The following is a 22077-nucleotide window of genomic DNA, read 5'->3' as shown; positions in this document are numbered from 1 at the left end:
CCTTAGGTCCGAGATCTTTAACTTTCTTTGGGACGACAGAAAAAGAATCTATCCTAAGTCTGCATACTGCTCTTAACAGTGGCGACTGAAACTCAGTTACTGTCTTTGATCACTAGCCTGTCTCCTGCAGATGAAACTCGAAGCCCTTTACAACAGGCCCACTTTGTTCTTGCTCTCCGACCATAGCAGAGCTTTTGTTTAATAACTAAGAACACGTTTATGCCCTACGTTTTCTGCTACAAAGCACCTGGCAAAACTCCCTGACTTGATTTAATTAATCATAAAAAAGCACCTTAACCTAATTTTTGAAACCGTACATATCTTTACTTTTTTTTTCTTTCTACGAAGTCTTCAGCTAAATCGTGAATCTATCTGAATGGCAATGCCTTTTGGGAAATAGCCACGCATTGTGATTTTATTGTCTAGTGGGGAATTAGAAACCACCCGTAGGATATTCTTACAAGGTAAAAAAACAGGGTGACCAAGTCAGCAACAAGCATATAAGAGTGGCAAGAGGGGGTTGGGGATTTAGCTCAGTGGTAGAGCGCTTGCCTAGCAAGCGCAAGGCCCTGTGTTCGGTCCTCAGCTCCGGACAAAAAAAAAAAAAAAAAAAAAAAAACCAACAGGAAAGAGTGGCAAGAGGCCCTCAGGAACCAGGACCTGCACGGCTTTGCCTCTCTGAGCTAAACTCACTGGGGCTTTTTTCTGACTGCTGCCTGGTTCTCCTCAGATCACAATACTAGCTCCTGACAGCAGTTCCACCTCCCTGCGTGGCTACCTCAGAGGTCTCTGGCACCATCAGTACTGGATCCTCACCGGAACTCCTCCGGGTTATCTATTGTTGCCGGGTATCTTGGAGATCCTGCAGCTCTAGATCAGCGGGACCGGCCCTTTCCCACGCTCCAACAAGTCCCAGATGATGTAGATTTCAGGGTGGGCGAACTCAAAGTCCTGGATCTGTGACAGCTGAGCTGGTCAGCCTGCTGGGCTCTCCGCATCTGGATCACTAGGGCGAGCCCTTCAGCCGGCACCAGCTAGGCTACCCAATGCTGCCATTGGCCGGAGGCAAGGTCAGCTGTCCCACTCTCATACCCTCAGGGCTGACTCACTGGCAACCAGGCACAGGGCCCACTGCGTTGGGAGACTTTTCATGACTGGTTTTATTTCACTAGGGGTTTGGAGTCTGTTTAAGTCGTTTACCTGATCCTGATTTAACGTTGATAAGCCAGATATATGAATATATATAGGGATATATAAATATATTCATTTCTTTTAGGTTTTTCCAGTTAGATGGAGTACGGATTTCTAAATTATGTCTTTACGATTCTCTGGATTCCCCCAGTGTCTGTGGTCCGCGTCTGTAATTTTATCAGTTTTTCTCTTTACATCTTTTAGTTAACTTGGCTAAGCGTTTGCCACTCTTATTAATTTTTCGTAGAGAACTAACTCTTCGTTATTTCGATTCTTTGTATTTAAAAAAAAATTCAATTTTATTGGTTTAACCCCCGAGTTTGATTATTTCTTGCTGACTACTCCTTTGTTATTCCTTCTTTTTGTTCTAGAGCTTTCAGACATGCTCTCAGGTTGCCAACATGAGATTTCCCCATTTCCTTAACTCTCTCTTTTTTTTTTTTTTAAACTTTTTTTTTTTTTTTTATTCATTATATATAAGTACACTGTAGCTGTCTTCAGACACACCAGAAGAGGGCATCGGATCTCTTTACAGATGGTTGTGAGCCACCAAGTGGTTGCTGGGATTTGAACTCAGGACCTCTGGAAGAGCAGACAATGCTCTTAACCACTGAGCCATCTCTCTAGCCCATTCAGAGATAGAGATAGCCCACGGGTCCCAGAGATAGGAGGGGCCCAGAGACAGTCTACCACAAGGAACCACTGGGAAAAGAAACGGAGTCATCGGGGGCAGACAGGAATGAGGTATGGATTAGGCCTTGGTTGGGAAAGACAAGGCACAGAAGAGTAAACAGGTTTGAATTGCCTGACTCGAGGAACATCATGAGGTTCCTGTTTCTGGTTGTGTAGTACCTGCTCTTCAGAGGAATACAGCAGGGGACGGTTGTCTCCAGGGGGCACAGGATGGGTGGAGGAGCCAGGCTCTACCCTAGTTAACTTACTGTCCAACGAGTGCTCTAACTCGGCCCTGGAGGAGGCCAGCTTCTTCCCAACCAGAAAGATTTAAAAACCATTTTTTATTCAGATTTTGTTGTTGTTGTTGTTGTATGCGTTTGAGTGTTTTGCCTGGATGTAGGTATACTGTATGCATGCCTGGTGCCCAGAGAGGCTAGAAAAAGGCGTTGGACTCCCTGGAACTTGATTCACAGATGGCTGTGAGCTATACCATGTTGGTGACGAGAACCAGACCCAAGTCCTCGGTAAGGACAATGGGTGTTCTCTACCACTGAGCCATCTCTCCAGCCACTGCAAAGATCACTCCCCCCCCCATCCTTATTAAATTGGGTATTTCTTATTTACAATTCAATTGTTATTACCTTTTTCGGTTTCCAGGCCAGCATCCCCTAACCACTCCCCCTCCCCTTCTATATGGGTGTTCCCCTCCCCATCCTCCCCCCATTACTGCCCTCCCCCAACAATCACGTTCACTGGGGGGTTCAGTCTTAGCAGGACCAAGGGCTTCCCCTTCCACTGGTGCTCTTACTAGGCTATTCATTGCTACCTATGAGGTCAGAGTCCAGGGTCAGTCCATGTATAGTCTTTGGGTAGTGGCTTAGTCCCTGGAAGCTCTGGTTGGTTGGCATTGTTGTACATATGGGTTTTCAAGCCCCTTCAAGCTCTTTCAGTCCTTTCTCTGATCTTCAACGGGGGTCCCGTTCTCAGTTCAGTGGTTTAATGATGGCATTCGCCTATGTATTTGCTGTATTCTGGCTGTGTCTCTCAGGAGAGATCTACATCCGGTTCCTGTCGGCCTGCACTTCTTTGCTTCATCCATCTTGTCTGGTTTGGTGGCTATATATGTATGGGCCACATGTGGGGCAGGCTCTGAATGGGTGTTCCTTCAGCCTCTGTTCTACACTTTGCCTCCCTATTCCCTCCCAAGGGTATTGGAAAGATCACTTTTAAAGATGCCAAAACTTCATAAAGTGTCTGCAGAGTACACTGGGATGGCTAAAAGACAAGCTGAAGTGCCGGCTGTGACATATGCCTGTGGCAATACCAGATCACTGTAGCTCCACACAGCATGAGGGACAACAGTTAACCTGTTGTTTAAGCCACCTAAGCCAGCGCTTCTCAACCTGTGGGTCACAACCCTTGGCAGGTGTGTGTGTGTGTGTGTGTGTGTGTGTGTGTGTGTGTGTCAAATGACCCTTTCACAGGGGTCACCTAAGACCACTGGAAAACACAGACATTTCCATTACGATTCATAACAGCGGAAAAATTACAGTTATGAGGTAGCAACGAAAATAATTTCATGGTTGGGGGGGTCACCACAACATGAGGAACTGTATTAAAGGGTCTCAGCATTAGGAAGGTTGAGGACCACTGCCCTAAACCGTTCTCTCTTGTTATGGGAGCCCAAGAAATCAACTTAGAAACAGCATGAGGATTTTTGGAACCTTGCTGGGAGAATGATTGTCATGTGGCAGAGTATGACACAGGGTCAAAGAAAGGCTAAGAGAATGAAGCCTACGCCAGCTTAGACAAAGATCTCCAGGCCCTGTGAGGACCTCAGATGAGACCTTTTGAAGCTGGTTGACTTAGTTAGGGTTTCATTGCCGTGAGGAGACACCATGACCAAGACAACTCTTAAAAGGACAACATTTAATTGGGGCTGGCTTACAGGTTCAGAGATTCAGTCCATTATCACCAAGGCAGGAAGCATGGCAGCATCCAGGCAGGCATGGTGTAGAAGGGGCTGAGAGTTCTACATCTCGTTCCAAAGGTGACCAGAAGAAGACTGACTTCCAGGCAGCTAGGAGAAGGGTCTCAAAGACCACCCCCAAAGTGACACACTTCCTCCACCAAGGCCACACCTCCGAATTGTGCCACTCCCTGGGCCAAGCGTATTCAAACCACCACACAGGTGGAGTTTGAGTTGGAGCTCACAATAGACAAGGTAGACAAGAGCACAGAAACTAGCCAGGGCAAAGAGAGGCAATATCCTCTTCCTGATTCACTTCTCTTGAGCTAGGAGCTGTTGAGGTCAAGTGGCATTGTGATCACTGAGGACATGGCCCCTGTGCTTGTGGGTCACACACCCAGGATGATGTAAGGGACACCATCTGACCTGAGTGTTCACACAGAGGCAACTGAGGACTGCCTGCATTGTCACGGTTCTACCTCCCACCAGCTAAGCGTGACAAAGCACTCCCTTTTGTTCTGTTATGGGTAATTTATCATTATTGCACGTTTTCAACTAGCCGGGTTTCTTTCCACAATCTATTCCTGCACAAACATCACGACCAAGAAGCAAGTTGGGGAGGAGAGGGTTGATTCAGCTTACACTCCCACATTGCTGTTCATCATCGAAGGAAGTCAGGATAGGAACTCACACAGGGCAGGAACATGGAGGCAGGAGCTGATGCAGAGGCCATGGAGGGGCGCTGCTTACTGGCTTGCTCCCCCGTGGCTTGTTCAGCCCGCTTTCTTATAGAACCCAGGACCACTAGTTCAGGGATGGCACCACCCACAAAGGGTTGGGCCCTCCCCGCTTGATCACTAATTGAGAAAATGCCTTACAGCTGGACCTCATGGAGTCATTTCCTCAACGGAGGCTCCTCCCTCCCTTATGAGTTCAGTCTGTTATCAGGTTGACACACAAAACCGGACAGTACAAAGCTATGCTGTCTCTCCTCTCTCCTCCCTTCTTGTTCATACCTAGACTGGCGCCAAAGGCAGCGAGCCCATCTTGTACACCCGAGCTGCCTCCACCGTCTGGCAGCATCTCTGTGACATAAACGCTGTGAGCCAAGGCCAGCCCGCGACCTGCCTCTGACCGCTCACCCTTCTCACCCTTCGACAGTGACTTGCTCTGTTGCCTTTGCAGGTGGTGACGTTACCAGAATACCTGAAGAAGAGGTTCGGCAGCGTCCGGATCCAGCTGTTCTTTTCTTTCGTCTTCTTAATCGTCTATATCCTCAGCAGGATCTCGGTGAGTCCTCAAGCGCGCACGCACGCACGCACGCACGCACGCACGCACGCACGCACGGAGAAGGGACCCACTGGGCAAGTCCTTGGAATGCCTCTCCACAGAGGTGACCTCCCTCCTCTGCGGAATGACGGGGAGGGAGCGTCACCTAAGCAGAACTGTGGAGAGACCATCCGGGGATGCACCTCCTTGCCTCCACTCCGAGTCTCTGTCATCTTCTCCATAATGAGCACAGTGCCAGCGTGTGGAAGTAAGTTATTGGTGTCTTTGCTTGTTAAATGTCTTCTCCATTTCCATTCGAGTGACCTGAGGTCAGGGACCTTTTCTGGGGTGTTACTGCCCTGCCTCCTGAGCCTGGTTTTGCACACGCCGAACAGATGGTTTCCACTAACCAAAAGAGCGACATTTACCACATTGTCTTTACTTAACACAATCTCAGTGAGGACAGAGGCTAAGCTTCGCCAGTCCTCGTCTTCTGAATACGGCAGAGTGTCTATGGCATTGTGGGGCCTTAGTAGCCATTTGGGGGAATGAATCCTTGGATGATTCTCTGCCCATTTTTAATTTTTTTTTTTTTTGGTTCTTTTTTTTCAGAGCTGGGGACCGATTTAATTTTTTTTTAAAGATGTATTTATTTTACGTATATGAGTGCTCTATCTGCATGTACACTTGCGTGCCAGAAGAGGGCCTCAGATCCCATTACAGATGGTTATGAGCCACCATGTGGTTGTGTGTGTGTGTGTGTGTTTGTGTGGGGGGGTGCAGGTTGAATTCAATACCTCTGGAAGAGCAGTCAGGGCTCTTAACCATTGAACAATTTCTCCAGCCCCATCTGTGCCCATTTTATACCTGACGTAGGCGACCCAAGTTCAGTGTCAGCTCAGCCAGCAGCTGACAAACTGGGTTAGCAGGCCAATCCGACGAATGGCTGCTTTGTGCAGCCCTTGGGTGTAAGACTGATTCGCACACCTAATTCAAAGGGTTGTAAAAACTAGAGGCAGTGTGGTGTACAGCCCTCAAAACCTACAATATTTATCACGTGGTCTTGTACAAAAAGTTTGTCAACCCTGGAGCTTGTTAACTATATGGGTTCAAGTGAATTTGGCAGTCATCTAAAAGTACAGAGAACTAAAAGTCTGTTGATGTCCGAGGCCCACGCTGCCTCCAGGGGCCGTGTCTGAGAATTGTCTTTCTTAAAGAGCCCATCTGAAGGCTTGGCCTGGTGGCCTCTTTGAGGGCCCTGCCCCTCATGTCCCTTCATTTGCTTTGTGTATTTTTACACACACACACACACACACACCCCTGGTACCGACAATTATTAGAAAGATAATGCAAAAGGTGTTTTCTGGAACAAATGCTCACACCACACACACACACACACACACACACACACACACACACACGCTCACACACAACCCTATGGTTTTTTGTTTTTTTTTTTTTTAAGCTGTATAACCACTCTCTTTTTTTTTTTTTTTTTTTTTTTTCTTTTTTTTGGAGCTGGGGACCAACCCAGGGCCTTGCGCTTGCTAGGCAAGTGCTCTACCACTGAGCTAAATCCCCAACCCCTATAACCACTCTCTAAGCACAATCCCCACTCTGATGCAGTTGCATTAACTGGGCAACTTGGACTAACCCACGCCCTTGAAGGTACTAACCCTGGTTATACCCAGAGGGCAGAGAATTTGGACAGACCTCTCTCGGTGTCTTTTGGTGGTGGGGTGCTTCCCAGAGGCCACCTCTTTCCTAGGTCTTCCCAGGCCCATTTCGATCTGGGGTGGTTGTCGATCGATCGTGCTGGAGACGAAGACCCAGCTGCTAATCTTGTTGCCCCTTTCAGATGGAGATTGGTTTTGGCGCCATGTTCTTGAAGATGGTTTGGGACATTGATATTTACCAGACAATGTTGACCGTGCTGACCATCACCGGCGTGTATACCATCACAGGTGAGCTTGCTCCAACCACGCACGATACTGGCCCAAACACTCAGCAGAGTCCTAGGGAAGGGACAGGAGGTAGAACCCTCGAGGAGGCCACCTGATCAAGCCTTTAGATGGGCTCTTTTAGAAAGGCAATTCTTAGACATGGCCCCTGGAGGCAGCATGGGCTACTTAAGTCTGTATGTCCTGCACCTGCCCCTCCCAAGAATCACGGCCCACGGACATCAACATGGCCTCAGGCATCCACACAGACTGTTGTCAGCTATGTGACAAGGAGGCTGAAGAGTGGCTCCTCACAATGACCGTTACTGATAGGAGTGGGGGTGGGGAGAGACTCACTTCTGTTTCAGGGGCTGGCCTCTGTAAATTTGACCAGCTCCAGTTGCTTATATAGACTTTAAAAAATTTTATTTATATTTCGGTGGTGGTGGGGAGGCTGCCTAGAAAGATCGGGAAGTAAGGGTGATCGGGATACATTATGTGAAATTCCCAAATGAGCAATAAAAATATTACGTTATATAAAAACGGCAAATGTCACACATGCAGCCTCTGCCTAGGGTTGGAGCCCTCAACAGTCATTTTATCCTACATGGTGTGACCAGAGGTCAAGGAGAGATAATCAGAGGGCTAGAAAGTAGTAAGTTGCCCAGTAGTGACAAGGAGTCTAAATTGGATTTTTCTTCCTGGTGATATTTGGTGATGCTTGGAGACAGTTTCGGTTGTTAAAACTGGGCAGGGGGGGTGGGGATTTAGCTGGGGTTGGGGATTTAGCTCAGTGGTAGAGGCCTTGAGTTCGGTCCTCAGCTCCGGAAAAAACAACAACAAACAAACAAACAAACAAACAAACAAACAAAAACTGGGCAGGGACTGAGGGAAGGTAGAGACCAGGGACGATGTTAATGGTTGCTTCCAGACTGAGTTTCTGGGATCAGAGATGTACATATTTGATTAGAAAATAGTTTATTTATTTATTTATTTATTTAAAAAAAAAACATGGAGAGCAAAGGAAAATTGGGACACAGAAAGTCAAAATATTCTACTGCTTCGATGTGTCCTCTGTTCTGCTGTTGTCCGGAATGGATAACATCATTTGAACACAGAAAGAAGGAACTGTTAGTGACACGCACACCTGAAACAAACGAGTGGTGCATTAACTCAGGAACTGCCCACGAATCTTTTATCACATTAAAAAAACTGTACTTGTAGGTACAGAAGTGTGATTTCTGAACCGGGGTCACATTCATACCTTCAGAATTTATCCCATTGCTTTTAGCAGGAGTTCTATTGGTTCAACAAAACTGGAAAAAAAAAATCCCCCCAAGCCCTCGAATTATGGGAGGGAGGGAAGAAGGGAGAGAGAGAGAGAGAGAGAGAGAGAAAGGGAGGATGAGTTAGACTCAGCAGAAGTAAATCTGTAAGGAATCTGAAAGGTGGGGGCAGGTCACACAGAGCAGGCAATTTACCATTCGATATGAGCAGGAAGTACTTGTGTGTGACTTTCATTTCCTTTCTTCTTCCTCTTCAGGTGGCCTGGCCACTGTGGTTTATGTTGAGACCTTTCAAGCTGGCATTATGGTTTTGGGCTCAGCCTTGTTAATGGGTTATGGTAAGCGGACCCCGAGGCCAAATCTTTGAATCTATGGTTACACAGAGTGTGTGTGTGTGTGTGTGTGTGTGTGTGTGTGTGTGTGTGTACGTGCTATGTGTGATATGAGCTGCTTCATCTTACGGATGAAGATGAAGTGACTGAATCAGTCAGAACCCAAGAGCAGGTCAAAGGTCATGCCGGAAGTTCTACAGGCAACCTCGCTCCGGGGTAAGTTTAGATGGTGGACTCTAGGACTGTGGTCCAGCACGCCCCTCTCCAGCCCATGAATTGTTCTTGGTCTCCAATTGGAATCCCCTTCCGGTTGCCCACTTAGATCCAGGAGAGCCACTCCAGCTGTGTTATTCTACACACTCAAATCACAGCCACACAGCATACCACGCTATCCCATAGATCACAATGATTGCTTCACAAATAAACCACGCACACTCCGTCCAAAAAAATTCTGCGCTCACACAAAGTGTCCTTTACAGAAAGTACAGCCCGAGGAGTTAAGGATTTACTAAATGAGAATGAATTAGTAGCCAGTATGGGTTCAGTAGAATGGAGGTGACAGAAGTGCTTGTCGTCTATGTGCAGCCTCAGAGAGAAGACATTAGACACGCCACTGTTAAATACGAGCTGTAAGCTGTCTGCAGATAGCCTTTTGCAGAGTCCTTTTGTTCTCACTTTGCTCAGTTGTTTATCATGAGTGACTTTTGAGTTGTAACAAATGGGACATAAACCCACACTACACAACACACACACACTACTGGCTTATGATGCTTACTTTATTTCTTTCCAGAACTTCCTTTTGGCCACGGATGTATGAGAGTGGCTGTGGGTACGAAGCAAATCTGTTCAGGCTGAGCGCTGTTTTTTCTGTGTGGAATGTGCGCATGCGTGTTGGGTGAGGCTGGAGGAATGCGCATGTGCACGAGTGTGGTGAGAGAATAGAGGAGAGTCTGTTGTTTCGCTCTAGCACTTTCGGCTTTATTTCCTATCGCTAGTATTCCCTATTCTAACTCCCCGGCTCTAGGCTAGAAAGGCCCAGAAATCCTCTCATCTGCACATTTGAAAATGTGATGTGGTCACACAGCCTCACATGACTTTTACAATTTTTGGGTTTTTTTTTTGGGATTTCATGTGTGAATACTGTATCCCATTTCCCTCCTCTCTGTGTCCCCCGCTGTGCCCTCTCAAGTTCATGACCCCACTACTTTTAAATTATTTATTTTACATGTCTGAATATGTAAATTTATAAATGCATGAGTGTTGCTCATCTGCAAATGTGTTTTTAAGATTGAACAGAACTGGATAACCTATCAGCAGGCTTGCAGAAGACTGATTCTCAGGGGTTGGGGATTTAGCTCAGTGGTAGAGCGCTTGCCTAGCGAGCCCAAGGCCCTGGGTTCGGTCCCCAGCTCCAAAAAAAAAAAAAAAAAAAAAAAAGACTGATTCTCTCTCACTGTAGCTCTTCACCTAGGGATGAGACTTTGACCTTTGAAACTAAAAAGTCAAATGAAACTGAGAAATGAGATAACTCTTTCAGCCCATGAGATGAAGAAAATTCTTAAAGTCTTAAAATATCAAGTACTGGCTGGAGCAGGATTAGGAAATAGATTAGTCTTATTTCCCACATCGACACGGGCATGCCAACTATTGGTGTCATTGAACAGGCCTCGTTTAGGTGACTAAACTGTTGAGATTTCACAGGCTCAGCTTCCTTCCCGTATATAGAAGACATTATTTTTACAGAAGACCTTCGAGTCTTTCAGCTTTTACAATCTTCTGTGACATTCCTTGAAGTGTAGGTTTAGGGGCTGTTCAGAGATGTATCAGTTGGGGTTAGGCACTCCACTTAACCAGAAAGAGCTATGCAAGCTGCCAAGGGTGGTGGGGAGTAATCAGTTCTCCTACCCAGCTGTAATGTGTGTGGGCCACAACAATGACAAGAAAGTCAAGATAACACCAAAATGCAGTAGTGACACTAATATCTTGGGTATAACCAACATAAACCCAGTTGGATTTAAAGCCTCTTAACAGGAGAGAATTCATGGCTCTGCTGTAAACCCAGCCCACTCTCTGTGGCTGAGGAGGCCATCGGTCCTAGAGAACTAATTACTGCCACTGCCTCAAAGCGGTATCATTTCTAACTACATTCTAAATACTCATCCTTATACCCACAGACAAGTGTAGCTCTCACCCCTCATCAAGCAAGAGGTGTTCTTATTCACTGAACCGTCTCCCTAGCCCTCAGTCTAAGACACAATGTAACTTGCAAACTTCAAAATTTGAGTTCAAATGTATCCCTTTCTATTTCTTCTCTCATTTTGTTAAAATGTATTTAAGTTATCCAATGTTCATAAAGATATTCTCCTGTTGTAACTTTGTATTCTGCCTTTTGTTATTGGACATGAACTTGCTTTTCCTAAATGCCGTGATATGCCTTTTATTAACTTTAGACTCTCTCATTGGCTCATCTTAACTTCCAGATATATCTGAATTATGTAAAAACTGAGTCTGTTTCAAGGGAACAGGTGTCTAGATGACAAAATAAAACACAACATTTTAAGTAGATATTTTAGTAGATTTATTTATTATAAATAAGTATACTGTAGCTGTCTCCAGACACACCAGAAGAGGGCATCGGATCTCTTTACAGATGGTTGTGAGCCACCATGTGGTTGCTGGGGATTGAACTCAGAACCTCTGGAAGAGCAACCAGTGTTCTTTTTTTTTTTTTTTTTCTTTCGGAGCTGGGGACCGAACCCAGGGCCTTGCGCTTGCTGGGCAAGCGCTCTACCACTGGGCAAAATCCCCAATCCCACAACCAGTGTTCTTTTTTTTTTTTTTTTCCGGAGCTGGGGACTGAACCCAGGGCCTTGCGCTTGCTAGGCAAGCGCTCTACCACTGAGCTAAATCCCCATCCCCTAAAGATTTTATTTATTTATTGTATGTATGTGAGTATACCATCACTGTCTTCTGACACACCAGAAGAGGGCATCAGATCTCATTACAGATGGTTGTGAGCCCCCATGTGGTTGCTGGGAATTGAACTCAGGACCTCTGGAAGAGCAATCAGTGCTCTTAACCACTAAGCCATCTCTCCAGCACACAACCAGTGTTCTTAATCGCTGAGCCATCTCTCCAACCCACCAAGACAACCCTTATAAGGACAATATTTAATTGGGGCTGGCTTACAAGCTCAAAGGTTCAGTCCATGATCCTCAACATGGCAACATCCAGGCAGACACAGTGCAGGAGAAGCTGAGAGTTCTACATCTTCATCTAAAGGCTGCTAGCAGAGTTCTGGCTTCCAGGCAGCTAGAATGAGAGATTTATAGCCCACACTGACACGTCCACTCCAACAAGGCCACACCTACTCCAAGCCCATACCTCCTAATAGTGCCACTCCCTGGTCCGAGCATATATATTCAAACCATCACAGCCATACTTCTCATTCATTTGGCCTGGTGTGAGTAGACATCAGGAAACCCTCATTGCCTACAGCCTGGTGTGAATACTTCCTGGGCAAAATGTCTTGCAGATCAATATGAAGATGAAAATTCTTGAGATAGTGATGTCTAGATGAATTAATGATTTATGGAATTTCTGACTTGAAGTTAGCTTGACTTAAATACTTTTGGGAGAGTTTAGGGTAGTTGATAGAAGGTATAAAGTTAGGAAGTTAGGACAGGAGACAGAAAGTTTTAGGTTAGAATCAAGAATAAAGTTTGCGGTGTCCTGATAGTATGGCAAAAGCTGCTTGCGTTAGAGAAGGCAGTGCAGTGAGCGGTCGTGCATTACAAGCACGCAATTGTAGAAGCAAGAAGAGTAGGCTTGGGTCAAGTTAAAGTGAACAAAGAAAGCACACATTCCAGGTTAGGCTGGAGTTCCTTGATCTTGTGATCTAGGGATGAGGTAACGGCTTTTCACTGTGTACTAGGTTATAATAAAGGGCAAACAATTCTATTACGAGCATAAGAACAGAAAACAGATATTAGCCAGCCTTGCCAATAAGAACTTTGAAAGTAAGATGTGAGATAGATGACCTGCTCCTTAGTAAGTACAACTTGCTGTTTCAGACTTGTCCTGCTTAAACTTCGTTAATATGTGACTAAAAAGTTGCTGCTTTGCGGTCACCATGAGCTTTTGGAACGAAAGATAGATGAGAATTGTTAAGTTAGACAGAAGTTTCATATAAGAAATATGTAATTGATATCCTGTTGCGATTTCCTTTTGTCTAATGATCTTAATCTGTTTTCAAAGAATATGTTTTTGTGGTGACTGTCTATGTGTAACTTGTGGCTATGTGGTAATTTTCTTCCTAAATTAAAAAAAAAAAAAAGCTTTGTCTTAAGGGGTGTAAGAAGGGGCTGAGAGAAGAAATAAATCACTGGAGCCTGTCTTTTGGTTCAGGAATTCTCTGTGTGTGTCTGAGTGTGTGTGAGTAAAGTGTGTGAATGTGTGTGAGTGTATGTGACTGTGAGAGAGAGAGAGAGAGAGAGAGAGAGAGAGAGAGAGAGAGAGAGAGAGAGGGAGTATTTGATTCTCCTTTCTTTCCTCTAACTACTGGCTGTCAGTATCTGGACCAACCCTCCCATTAGCTGCTCTAAGTACTGACCCCCATTAACTGCCTGCCTCAGTTTACCCTGTGATGCCAGAGCTGGTCTTTGACAGGGAAGAAAGTTTAACTAAGATGCGTAACATTTTGTTGGCATCTCAGGAAAAAGAATGTAAATCTATTTTGAAACCAAGATTCCTTAGATAATTTATGATGGAATTTCAGTTAAAAACTGGGGGTTGGGGATTTAGCTCAGTGGTAGAGCAAGGCCCTGGGTTCGGTCCCCAGCTCAAAAACAAAAACCAAAAACCAAAAAACTGGTGTGAAATCAACGTTTTTAGTCTCTATGGATATGGATAAAAATCCCAGGAGCACACCAACTTCAGGCATGGCTGGATCCGGGGTTATGAATGGATCAGGTAGACAGAAGATCTCCCAGATGTTGCACTAACATGATGTATTGATTGTATGCTACTTGTCTTAGTTAGGGTCTTACTGCTGTGAACAGACACCATGACCAAGGCAACTCTATCAAGACAACTGGGGCTGGCTTACAGGTTCAGAGGTTCAGTCCATTATCACCAAGGTGGGAGCATGGCAGCATCCAGGCAGGCATGGTGCAGGAGGAGCTAAGAGTTCCACATCTTCATCTGCAGGCTGCTAGCAGAATACTGGCTTCCAGGAAGCTAGGATGAGGGTCTTAAAGCTCACACCCACTCCTACATGGCCACACCCACTCCAACAAGGCCACACCCACCCCAACAAGGCCACCCCACCCCCAACAAGGCCACACCCACTCCAACAAGGCCACACCCACTCCAACAAGGCCACACCTCCTAATAGTGCCACTCCCTGGGCCTAACATATACAAACCATCATACTGCTCTTATATTTTATAGTGGGAGACAGTAGGTCACACTGGGTCTTATTTCCAGTGTTGGATCTTCAATTGTGTCATCTACGGTACTGTTCAAGAGACTGATAAATAATGTTCTTTCTTTGTTTTCCTTCCAAAGCCTTTCATGAAGTGGGAGGGTATCAGGAGCTGGTGAATAAGTACTCCAAAGCCATCCCGAGTACGATCCAGCAGGGGAACTGGACGGCCAAGCCAGAGTGCTACAAGCCTCGCGAGGACGCTTTCCATGTCTTCCGAAGTTGTGTCTCTGGAGACGTCCCCTGGCCCGGACTCGTCTTAGGTGCCACTACCGTCTCCTTATTCTATGGGTGTGCTGATCAGGTAATTGAATTCGCGATCACTGAAGTGACTGTCCTTTAGTGTTCCTGCATACGCAGGCCACCTCGGCCTGTCTTCTTGCTCACGGTTTACCTCCTAATCTGTAATTGTTGCCTCGGTAACACTGCAAGAAATCCTTTTTTTCTTCCAGTTGATATAAACAGTGAAATTTATTCTTGTCTAAGTGTTGCCTTGATTATATGTTTTTGAAGTACTCTCTAGCTTTTGTGATTTGGAGACCTTAGCTATGTATGGAACTCCCATGTGTTATTGTTTTATTGTTGGGTTTTTTTGTTGTTTTTTGTTTTTTTCCAGAGCTGAGGACCGAACCCAGGGCCTTGCACTTGCTAGGCAAGTGCTCTACCGCTGAGCTAAATCCCCAACCCGTTATTCTGTTTTATAAATTACTGGTATTTTTTATGCCTTAATTTTTTTTTGAGAACTTCATACTCGAGTACTGTATTTACATAATTTATACCCCTCTTCCTCTCCCCTTCCCACTCCTCCTATGTCCCCTAGCTTCCCTCCCAGTTCATGACCTTTTAAAAAATTATTATCGTTACATACATATGGTCTGCTGAGTTCAGCGATGCTCACAGGTGTGTGCTCAGGCTTTGACCACTTGGGATTAGATAACCTATGGGGGCGGGGCTGGGACTGAAGAAGAATGATTCTCCTTTTCTCAACAGCCAGTGATTGCCTAGAAACCTTCATCTAGGTGCAGGGCATCGTGAAGTTTCCCCCATCCACAGTGTCACGTCAGCTGGTGGTATCATTTTTCAGGCTTTGCTTAAGCATCTATATTATTGAAAATTTTTTTTGCGGGTACAGTTCTCTTGACACATACAGAAGATGTGTTCATCCTCTTGCTCTTATAGTATTTCTACCTTCTCTTCTTCAACGTCCCATGAGCCTTTGATACAGGAGCCACATTGCAGATGTATCAGTTTGGGTTGGGCACCTGTGTTGGTTTGGGTAAGGATGGCCCCCATAGGCTCATATATCTGATTGGGTAATCTCAGGGGGTGGCACTACTTGAGAAGGTATGGCCTTGTTGGAGTGGGTGTGGCCTTGTTGGAGTGGGTGTGGCCTTGTTGGAGTGGGTGTGGCCTTGTTGGAGGAAGTGTGTCACCAGGGGAGGGCTTTGAGATTTCAAAAGCCCAAACCAGGTCCAGTGTCTCCCTTTTCTGCCGCCTTTGGATCTAGATGTAGAACTCTCCACTACTTCTCTAGCATCATGTCCGCCTGGATGCTACCATGCTCCCCACCATGATGATAATGAACTAAACAGCCAAAACTATAAGCCAGCCCCAATTGTTTTCTTTTATAAGAGTTGCCATGGTCATAGTGTTTCTTCACAGCAATCAAACACTAAGACAGCATCCGTAGTGGTCTCTATCAGCTGCAAAAAGACGCTTCTTTGACAAGGGGTGGGTGGGAACTCCATTTATTGGTGGGAGAGGAAGGACTGAAGGAACCAGGGGAGTCAGGGACACACCAGGAGAACACAGCCCCCAGAATCAACTGACTGGGACTCATGGGAACTTGCAGAGATCAGAGAAACTGTAGGGGTCTGTCTTCGGTCCTCCGAATATATGTTATGGCAGAGTGTTCTTGTGGAAATCAGAACAGTGGGAACGGACGCTGTCCTTGACTTTTTTTTGCCTACTTGTGGGACCCTTTCCCTCCTACTGAGTTGTCTTGTCCGGCCTCGATGTGATGGCATGTGCCTGGCCTTGTAGCTTGTTCTGCCATGTGTTTGTTTAGACTCAGCAGGATGCATTTGCACATATCCGTGTGCACCTATGTGTGCACAACACACATACGCATTTAGCAATGACAAAGAGGAGTCTATCAACCTGAGAGTAGGGGTGTCTGTGGGAGGGGCTGAGTGAGGGTAGCTGGGGAGGGACTGGAAAGAAGAAAGGGAAGGTGATGCAATTCTGTAGGAAGCACAGCTTAGAGGAAGCATTCGAGGAACCAGAACCATTAAACGTCCCCCCATCCCCCACACCCGATCCCCCGAACAAACAGCAAATCCCAGAATTATCTCTCCAGTGTCAAAGGGCTCAAGTGTTTACGTTCCACCAGCTTTACAGCCTGCAAGAGATATCTCCAGGCTGCTTCAATCCCTGTGTGAAGCTCTCTTTGGAGAGCTCTCTCCACAGCTCTGGAACTTTTAACATCTTCAAGTCTTCTCTGAAAATCAGGATTCACTTTCACAGCGTCGAACAATGGCCCCTCGGGGCTCCTGCCCTCTTGGAACATTGACACAGGGTCTCCCCTTCCACATACTGCCTGGCTTCAACTCCTCTCTGAGACTGGAGGAGGAACCCATGCATCCACTCACTCCTCCTGCATTCTTCATGCCTCCAAAGCCAAGCTCTATGGCCAGCTCGGGACAGATCCTGGCCCCTCCAAAAACAGCATCGGTAGCAGCTTTTTAAAGGTGGTACAAGCCCTTAATCCCATTGCTCGAGAGGCAGAGGCAGGGTCTACAGAGTTCCAGGATACACAGGAAAACCCTGTCTCAAAAAACAAGCAAGCAAGCAAGCAAGCAAGCAAGCAGGCAGGCAGGCAAACAAAAATCCATTTGCTTTCTAGAAGCAGAAAATGCCATAGGTTGTCTTTGTCTGAGTTGGAAGCTTGGCTGGTTGAGTCTTCCATTGTTCTAGCAAGGATCAGGCTCTTCCTCAATGGTGCTAATCTCCCTAACAATTACATTCTCTCTTCCTGTGTGACCCTGGCTGTAACATTGAGCTTCCTATCTCCCTCTCCATTATTTATGTCCGACCTGTTCCTTTTCATTTTAAACCTGCGTGTGCATTACTAATAACAACCATGCTACTGATTGAACACTAAGCTGTCCTAAAATTTCCTCTGCCGAAGAAACTTTTAAACTTAGCCTTTGGTAAATCCTTAGTCAGCCTGGTTCTTTTTTTTTTTTTTTTTTTAAGATTTATTCATTTATTATATATAAGTACACTGTCGCTGTCTTCAGACACACCAGAAGAGGGCATTGGATCTCTTTACAGATGGTTGTGAGCCACCATGTGGTTGCTGGGAATTGAACTCATGACCTCTGGAAGAGCAGTCGGGTGCTCTTAACCGCTGAGCCATCTCTCCAGCCCCCAGCCTGGTTCTTTAATGGCCTCTGTTCAGGCACGCTCCTTTTAGCATCACTGTAGCCATTTTGTATTCTGTCTCCATTTTGCCCATCCTGTGAAATTAAGTTCAGGCTCTCAGACTCCACTTCCCAGAAGAAATTATCCACAGCTGACACTGAAGAATGCTACTAATAAGCCAAAAAGTTACGGCTGGAACATTTCTATTTTGTTATCTCAATGTTCTGAAACTCCCCTGTTCACTGCCCATCTACCATCCCTCTTACCTCACTCAGGGCCAATCAGCTTAAAGATCAGGTGACAGGGACTAGAGAGATGGTTCAGTGGTTAAGAGCACTGACTGCTCTTCCAGAGGTCCTGAGTTCAAATCCCAGCATCCACATGGTGGCTCACAACCATCTGAAATGAGATCTGATGCCCTCTTCTGGTATCTGGAGATAGCTACAGTGTACTTATATATATAATAAATAAATAAGTCTTAGAAGAATTAAAACAATTTTTTGACTAGTAATATTGCTTCCCATCTTGCCTTTTAAACCTTTGAACCTGGTTTTTCCTATAAAAAGAATCCAACATGGTAGGGAGGAGGCACCATGGATTTCTTCTATATTATATTGCGTTATTTTATTTTGTTTTTTGAAGCAGGGTTTCCTCTAGGTAGCCCTGGCTGTCCTGGAATGTACAAGCCTAGGCTGGCCTTGAACTCACAGATCTGCCTGCCTCTGCCTCCTGAGTTGCTGGGACTAAAGGTGTCCGCCACCATGCCCTGAGATCATTATAAAAGAACGTCTCCCCGTGGCTTTTTCAAACATCCTAAGCGGTGTTGCTCTCTCCTCTCTCCCTCCCTCTGCCTCCGCTTTTCCCATCTTGACTCTCTCTCTCATTCACTCCCATTGTTGGCTTTTATCAGTTTTATTTTTTATATTGCTGACCAATCAAGCCAAGCCAAAATCCCAGAACAGACAAAATCCAGAACAGAACAAAATCCCAGGGAGAAACTCATGAGTCCTGACCCCTAACTGAGGAGCTAGTTACAGTCGATGGCTTCTGTGGGAGGAGAATTATTCTGTTTTGGAGGTGCAGCCACAGTAGGTTACCCATACTCCAGTGCGTGGGGCTACACTCAAGTACATATAGGCAGAGCAGACAGGGCTTAGTGACTTAACTACGGAAAAAACAAAAACGACAGACACCTGGGAGGGGGATGTGCTGGAGGTGATCCAGAGGAAGGTGCAGGGTGGCAGTGTGGAACGGAGATGATCATATTTCACTGTAGACAGACGCGTGTCAAATGTTCAAAGACTAAAGAAGATCTTATCCAGTGAGGCCAAGGGCTAGGGCTGTAACTCAGTTGTAGAGTCTCTACTTAGCTTTCAAGGTTCTGGATTTGATTTCAAGCACTGTAATCATCATCAACGTCACCACCATAGTCATAACCATCATCATCGCCATCACCATCATCACCACCATTATCACCATCATCATCACCATCACCATAATCACCATCATATCACCATCGTCATCACCATCACCATCATCACCATCATCACCCTCATCACCACCATCATCATCACCATCATCACCGCCACCATCATCACCATCATCCGGACACTAACAAAACCAAACCAAACTAAAATAAGGTCGACTCTGCTAATCGTAGCTAATCTGTCTGAAGACACTGAATCATGCGGAAGACTAGAGGAACATTCATTCACTTTATGTTGTTTCCATGTTGAAAACATAAAGCTACCTTAACCAAAAGCACAGGCATACAATCTACAACTGCCCACACCAAGAAGGAAACCGCATAAGAGGAGGCAAAGCTGTCGTGCTGGGATGGAACCCAGGATCATAACGGCCAGACAAACATCCTAATACAAACTTTTAATTGAATAAGAAGGAAAAAGATAGGGAATTGTAAATGGCTTGGCTCACCACCATTTTAAAGTGACCCTCCGTCAGTTACAGCCAACAGTAGGCTGGCAAGTTCAGGACTCCGGGCGGACAGTTACGTCACCCCCTTCAGCTTAGGGAGTCATTTCTGCCTCTGCTTTCCGCTCCGCAGGAGACCTGCCCTTCTTGCCCACTTCTGTTTAGGACTCACCATGGCTCCTGGATCAGGCATTTACTTCCATTTCAGTAATTATAAAAGCTCTCAGTTCCTTTTATTTCCGCGTGGTACCCTCTTTCCCTCTGTAATCTCAAGAAGATGGGTTTTAATTTCAATGGTGGCTTCCACAGAGTCTCTTTTACACAATTTCAAGTTTGGTACTTTCCGTGGGAGACCAGACGTTCTGTGGCCAGGAACCGTAGCCCGTGTTCCCTCCACACACTCAGCATTGGCACCTGTCCACCCAGAGGGATGCCACAGGCAGCTTGCCTGTAGCCCTCTCACACGGGGTAGTATCATAATTCCATTCTTCTCCAGTCATTAAAAATACACTTTGAAAATAAAGAAAATGGGGGCAAAAAAAAAAAAAAAAGGAAATTCTATCTGTTGATCCTCTGTTAGGTCACATTACCACACTGATTTACTCTTGGCGGATTTTTCTCCACCCTCTGGCTGTTCCCTTCCCTTTGGTCTGATGTCATGATGTCTCTTATAGTACTGGCACCAGGAAATTGGTCCCCAAACAATGGGAGAATCTATATTTCCTTTTCTTTCTTGAAATGGGGTTTGACTATATACCACTGGCTGGTCCAGGGCGCTCTACATAGATCAGTATGCCCTCAAACTCACAGACATCCATTTTCCTCTGCCTACTGAGCGCTGGGTCAATCCAAGCATGCACCTTTAAATCCAGCAAGAAAGTCTATCCATGAAAAGGCTGTAGACCAACCAGCGGTGGTGGCGCACAGAGGTAGGCAGATCTCTGAGTTCAAAGCCAGCCTGGTCTACAGAGTGAGTTCCAGGACAAACCAGGGCTGTGTGGGGGTGGGGAGGTGAGGGAGAAGAGCCTGAAAGAAAAGGCTGTAGGAGCTCATTTTAGTCTTGATGACTCAAGTTTCACTTGAACACTTGGTTATTTCATTTCCACAGCCTTACCTTCATTCTCGTCAGTCATAAGGGCCTACTCCTGTGTGGCAGAAAGGAGGAAATCTTGCCCGTGCCAGGGTCTTGCGAGTCTTCCATTGCCACGGCTGGCATGCTCTGCTAGCAGTGAGGCCCAAGCCGTACATGATGACCTCGTCCCGTCCATCAGCAGCGAACGGGGCAAGATGTGCCCATTTGTAACCGATGTCCCTCCAACCCTGGACGGCCCAAAGATGTACGGCTGGAGGCTGAGCATCTTAACAAACCCCAGCAGACTAGAAATCATGCTGATGCATCAGAGACAAGCGTCTGAGCCGAGGTTAGCCCAGCCTCGATCCACCTCTGACTCTGCCCACTCTTCCCTCCAAGGCAGGTTTCTGTCCAGCGGTTTCTGGCGGGAAAGAGCCGGCTTCACATGGAAGGTGGCTGCCTCTTGTGCGGCTACTTAAAGCTGCTTCCCATGTTCCTCATGGTGATGCCAGGGATGATCAGCCGCGTCTTGTTCCCAGGTAAATTCTTGACTTCTGTCACCACTCTCTTGGTGACCTGGAGGACATTTGGAATATGTTCTCTCCCCCCAGGTGTGGTGGTTATTGGGGTTGCCTCGACACAGTCACCTTCCTCCCCACCAGAAGCCCAGCTACAACTTTGTAACAGTCTTTTTAGGAGTTGGGTTGCTCTGTCCCATGGAAGGCCTCATGCCCTGTGCCTCAGGTGCTGAACCCGGACCTCTTTGATACTGTGTTTCTTACAGCCCCAGATTGAGCATTCACAGCGCTTGCCCAACTCAAGAGACAATCCGGAAGAGGCTGCTTGGGAAAGAAAGACTGGAAAGGCCCACATTCTTTCCACTAAATACTATTAACAACTTGCCTGCCTCTCCTAGTACTCATTCCATAATGTATTTCATCCCTGTGTTGACTCACTTTCGCTAGCTTGACCTGTCTCTTGCTTATTGGTTAGGTAAGGGAACAGTCACTCTGGTAGGTGTAGTACCCCAGTTAAGTGTTTCTGTTGGTATGATTAAACAGCATGACTGAAAGCAACTTGAGGGTAGAAACAGTCCATCACTGAGGGAAGTCAGGGTAGGGACTCAAGACAGGAACCTGGAGGTAAGAACTGAAGTCCGCCATGGAGGAAAACCCATTGCTAGCTTGCTCCTTATGGCTTGCTCAGCCTGCTTTCTTAGAAAACCCTGGAACCTCCCAATGCCTAGGGGGTGGCACCACCCTCAGTGGGCTGGGCCTCCCCCCATCAATCATTAAATTAAGAAAATGACACACAGATTTAACTATGGGTCAATCCAGTGATGACATATGTTTAGTGTAATTTTAGAAACATGCTTTCTCCTTTGCTTGGGGCCACGGCCCTCTCTTCTGGCTTAGCTCCGAGATCCGCTGTAGCTGGTGCGTCCCATTCCCCACTTGTCCGTTCCTCTTGGCTTAGCTTCACCAGTGGCCAGTTACTGCA

At 46.2% G+C, this 22077-nt stretch overlaps 1 protein-coding gene across 2 annotated transcripts in view; it reads left to right on the top strand.

Annotated features, from left to right (window-relative positions):
* The window catches only part of LOC116887057 (sodium/glucose cotransporter 1-like), a 55133-nt gene that overhangs the window by 17935 nt on the left and 15121 nt on the right, over positions 1-22077 (top strand). For both annotated transcript variants that reach the window (XM_032888548.1, XM_032888546.1), the window contains exons 4-8: positions 5021-5125; positions 6963-7068; positions 8588-8668; positions 14231-14451; positions 20981-21116. In XM_032888548.1, coding sequence (XP_032744439.1) covers positions 5021-5125; positions 6963-7068; positions 8588-8668; positions 14231-14451; positions 20981-21116 — 649 coding nt within the window. The remainder of the gene's footprint in view (positions 1-5020; positions 5126-6962; positions 7069-8587; positions 8669-14230; positions 14452-20980; positions 21117-22077) is intronic.

The sequence above is a fragment of the Rattus rattus genome, chromosome 18 (assembly GCF_011064425.1).
Source record: "Rattus rattus isolate New Zealand chromosome 18, Rrattus_CSIRO_v1, whole genome shotgun sequence".
Lineage (NCBI taxonomy): Eukaryota > Metazoa > Chordata > Mammalia > Rodentia > Muridae > Rattus > Rattus rattus.
This window is presented reverse-complemented; position numbering and strand designations above follow the sequence as displayed.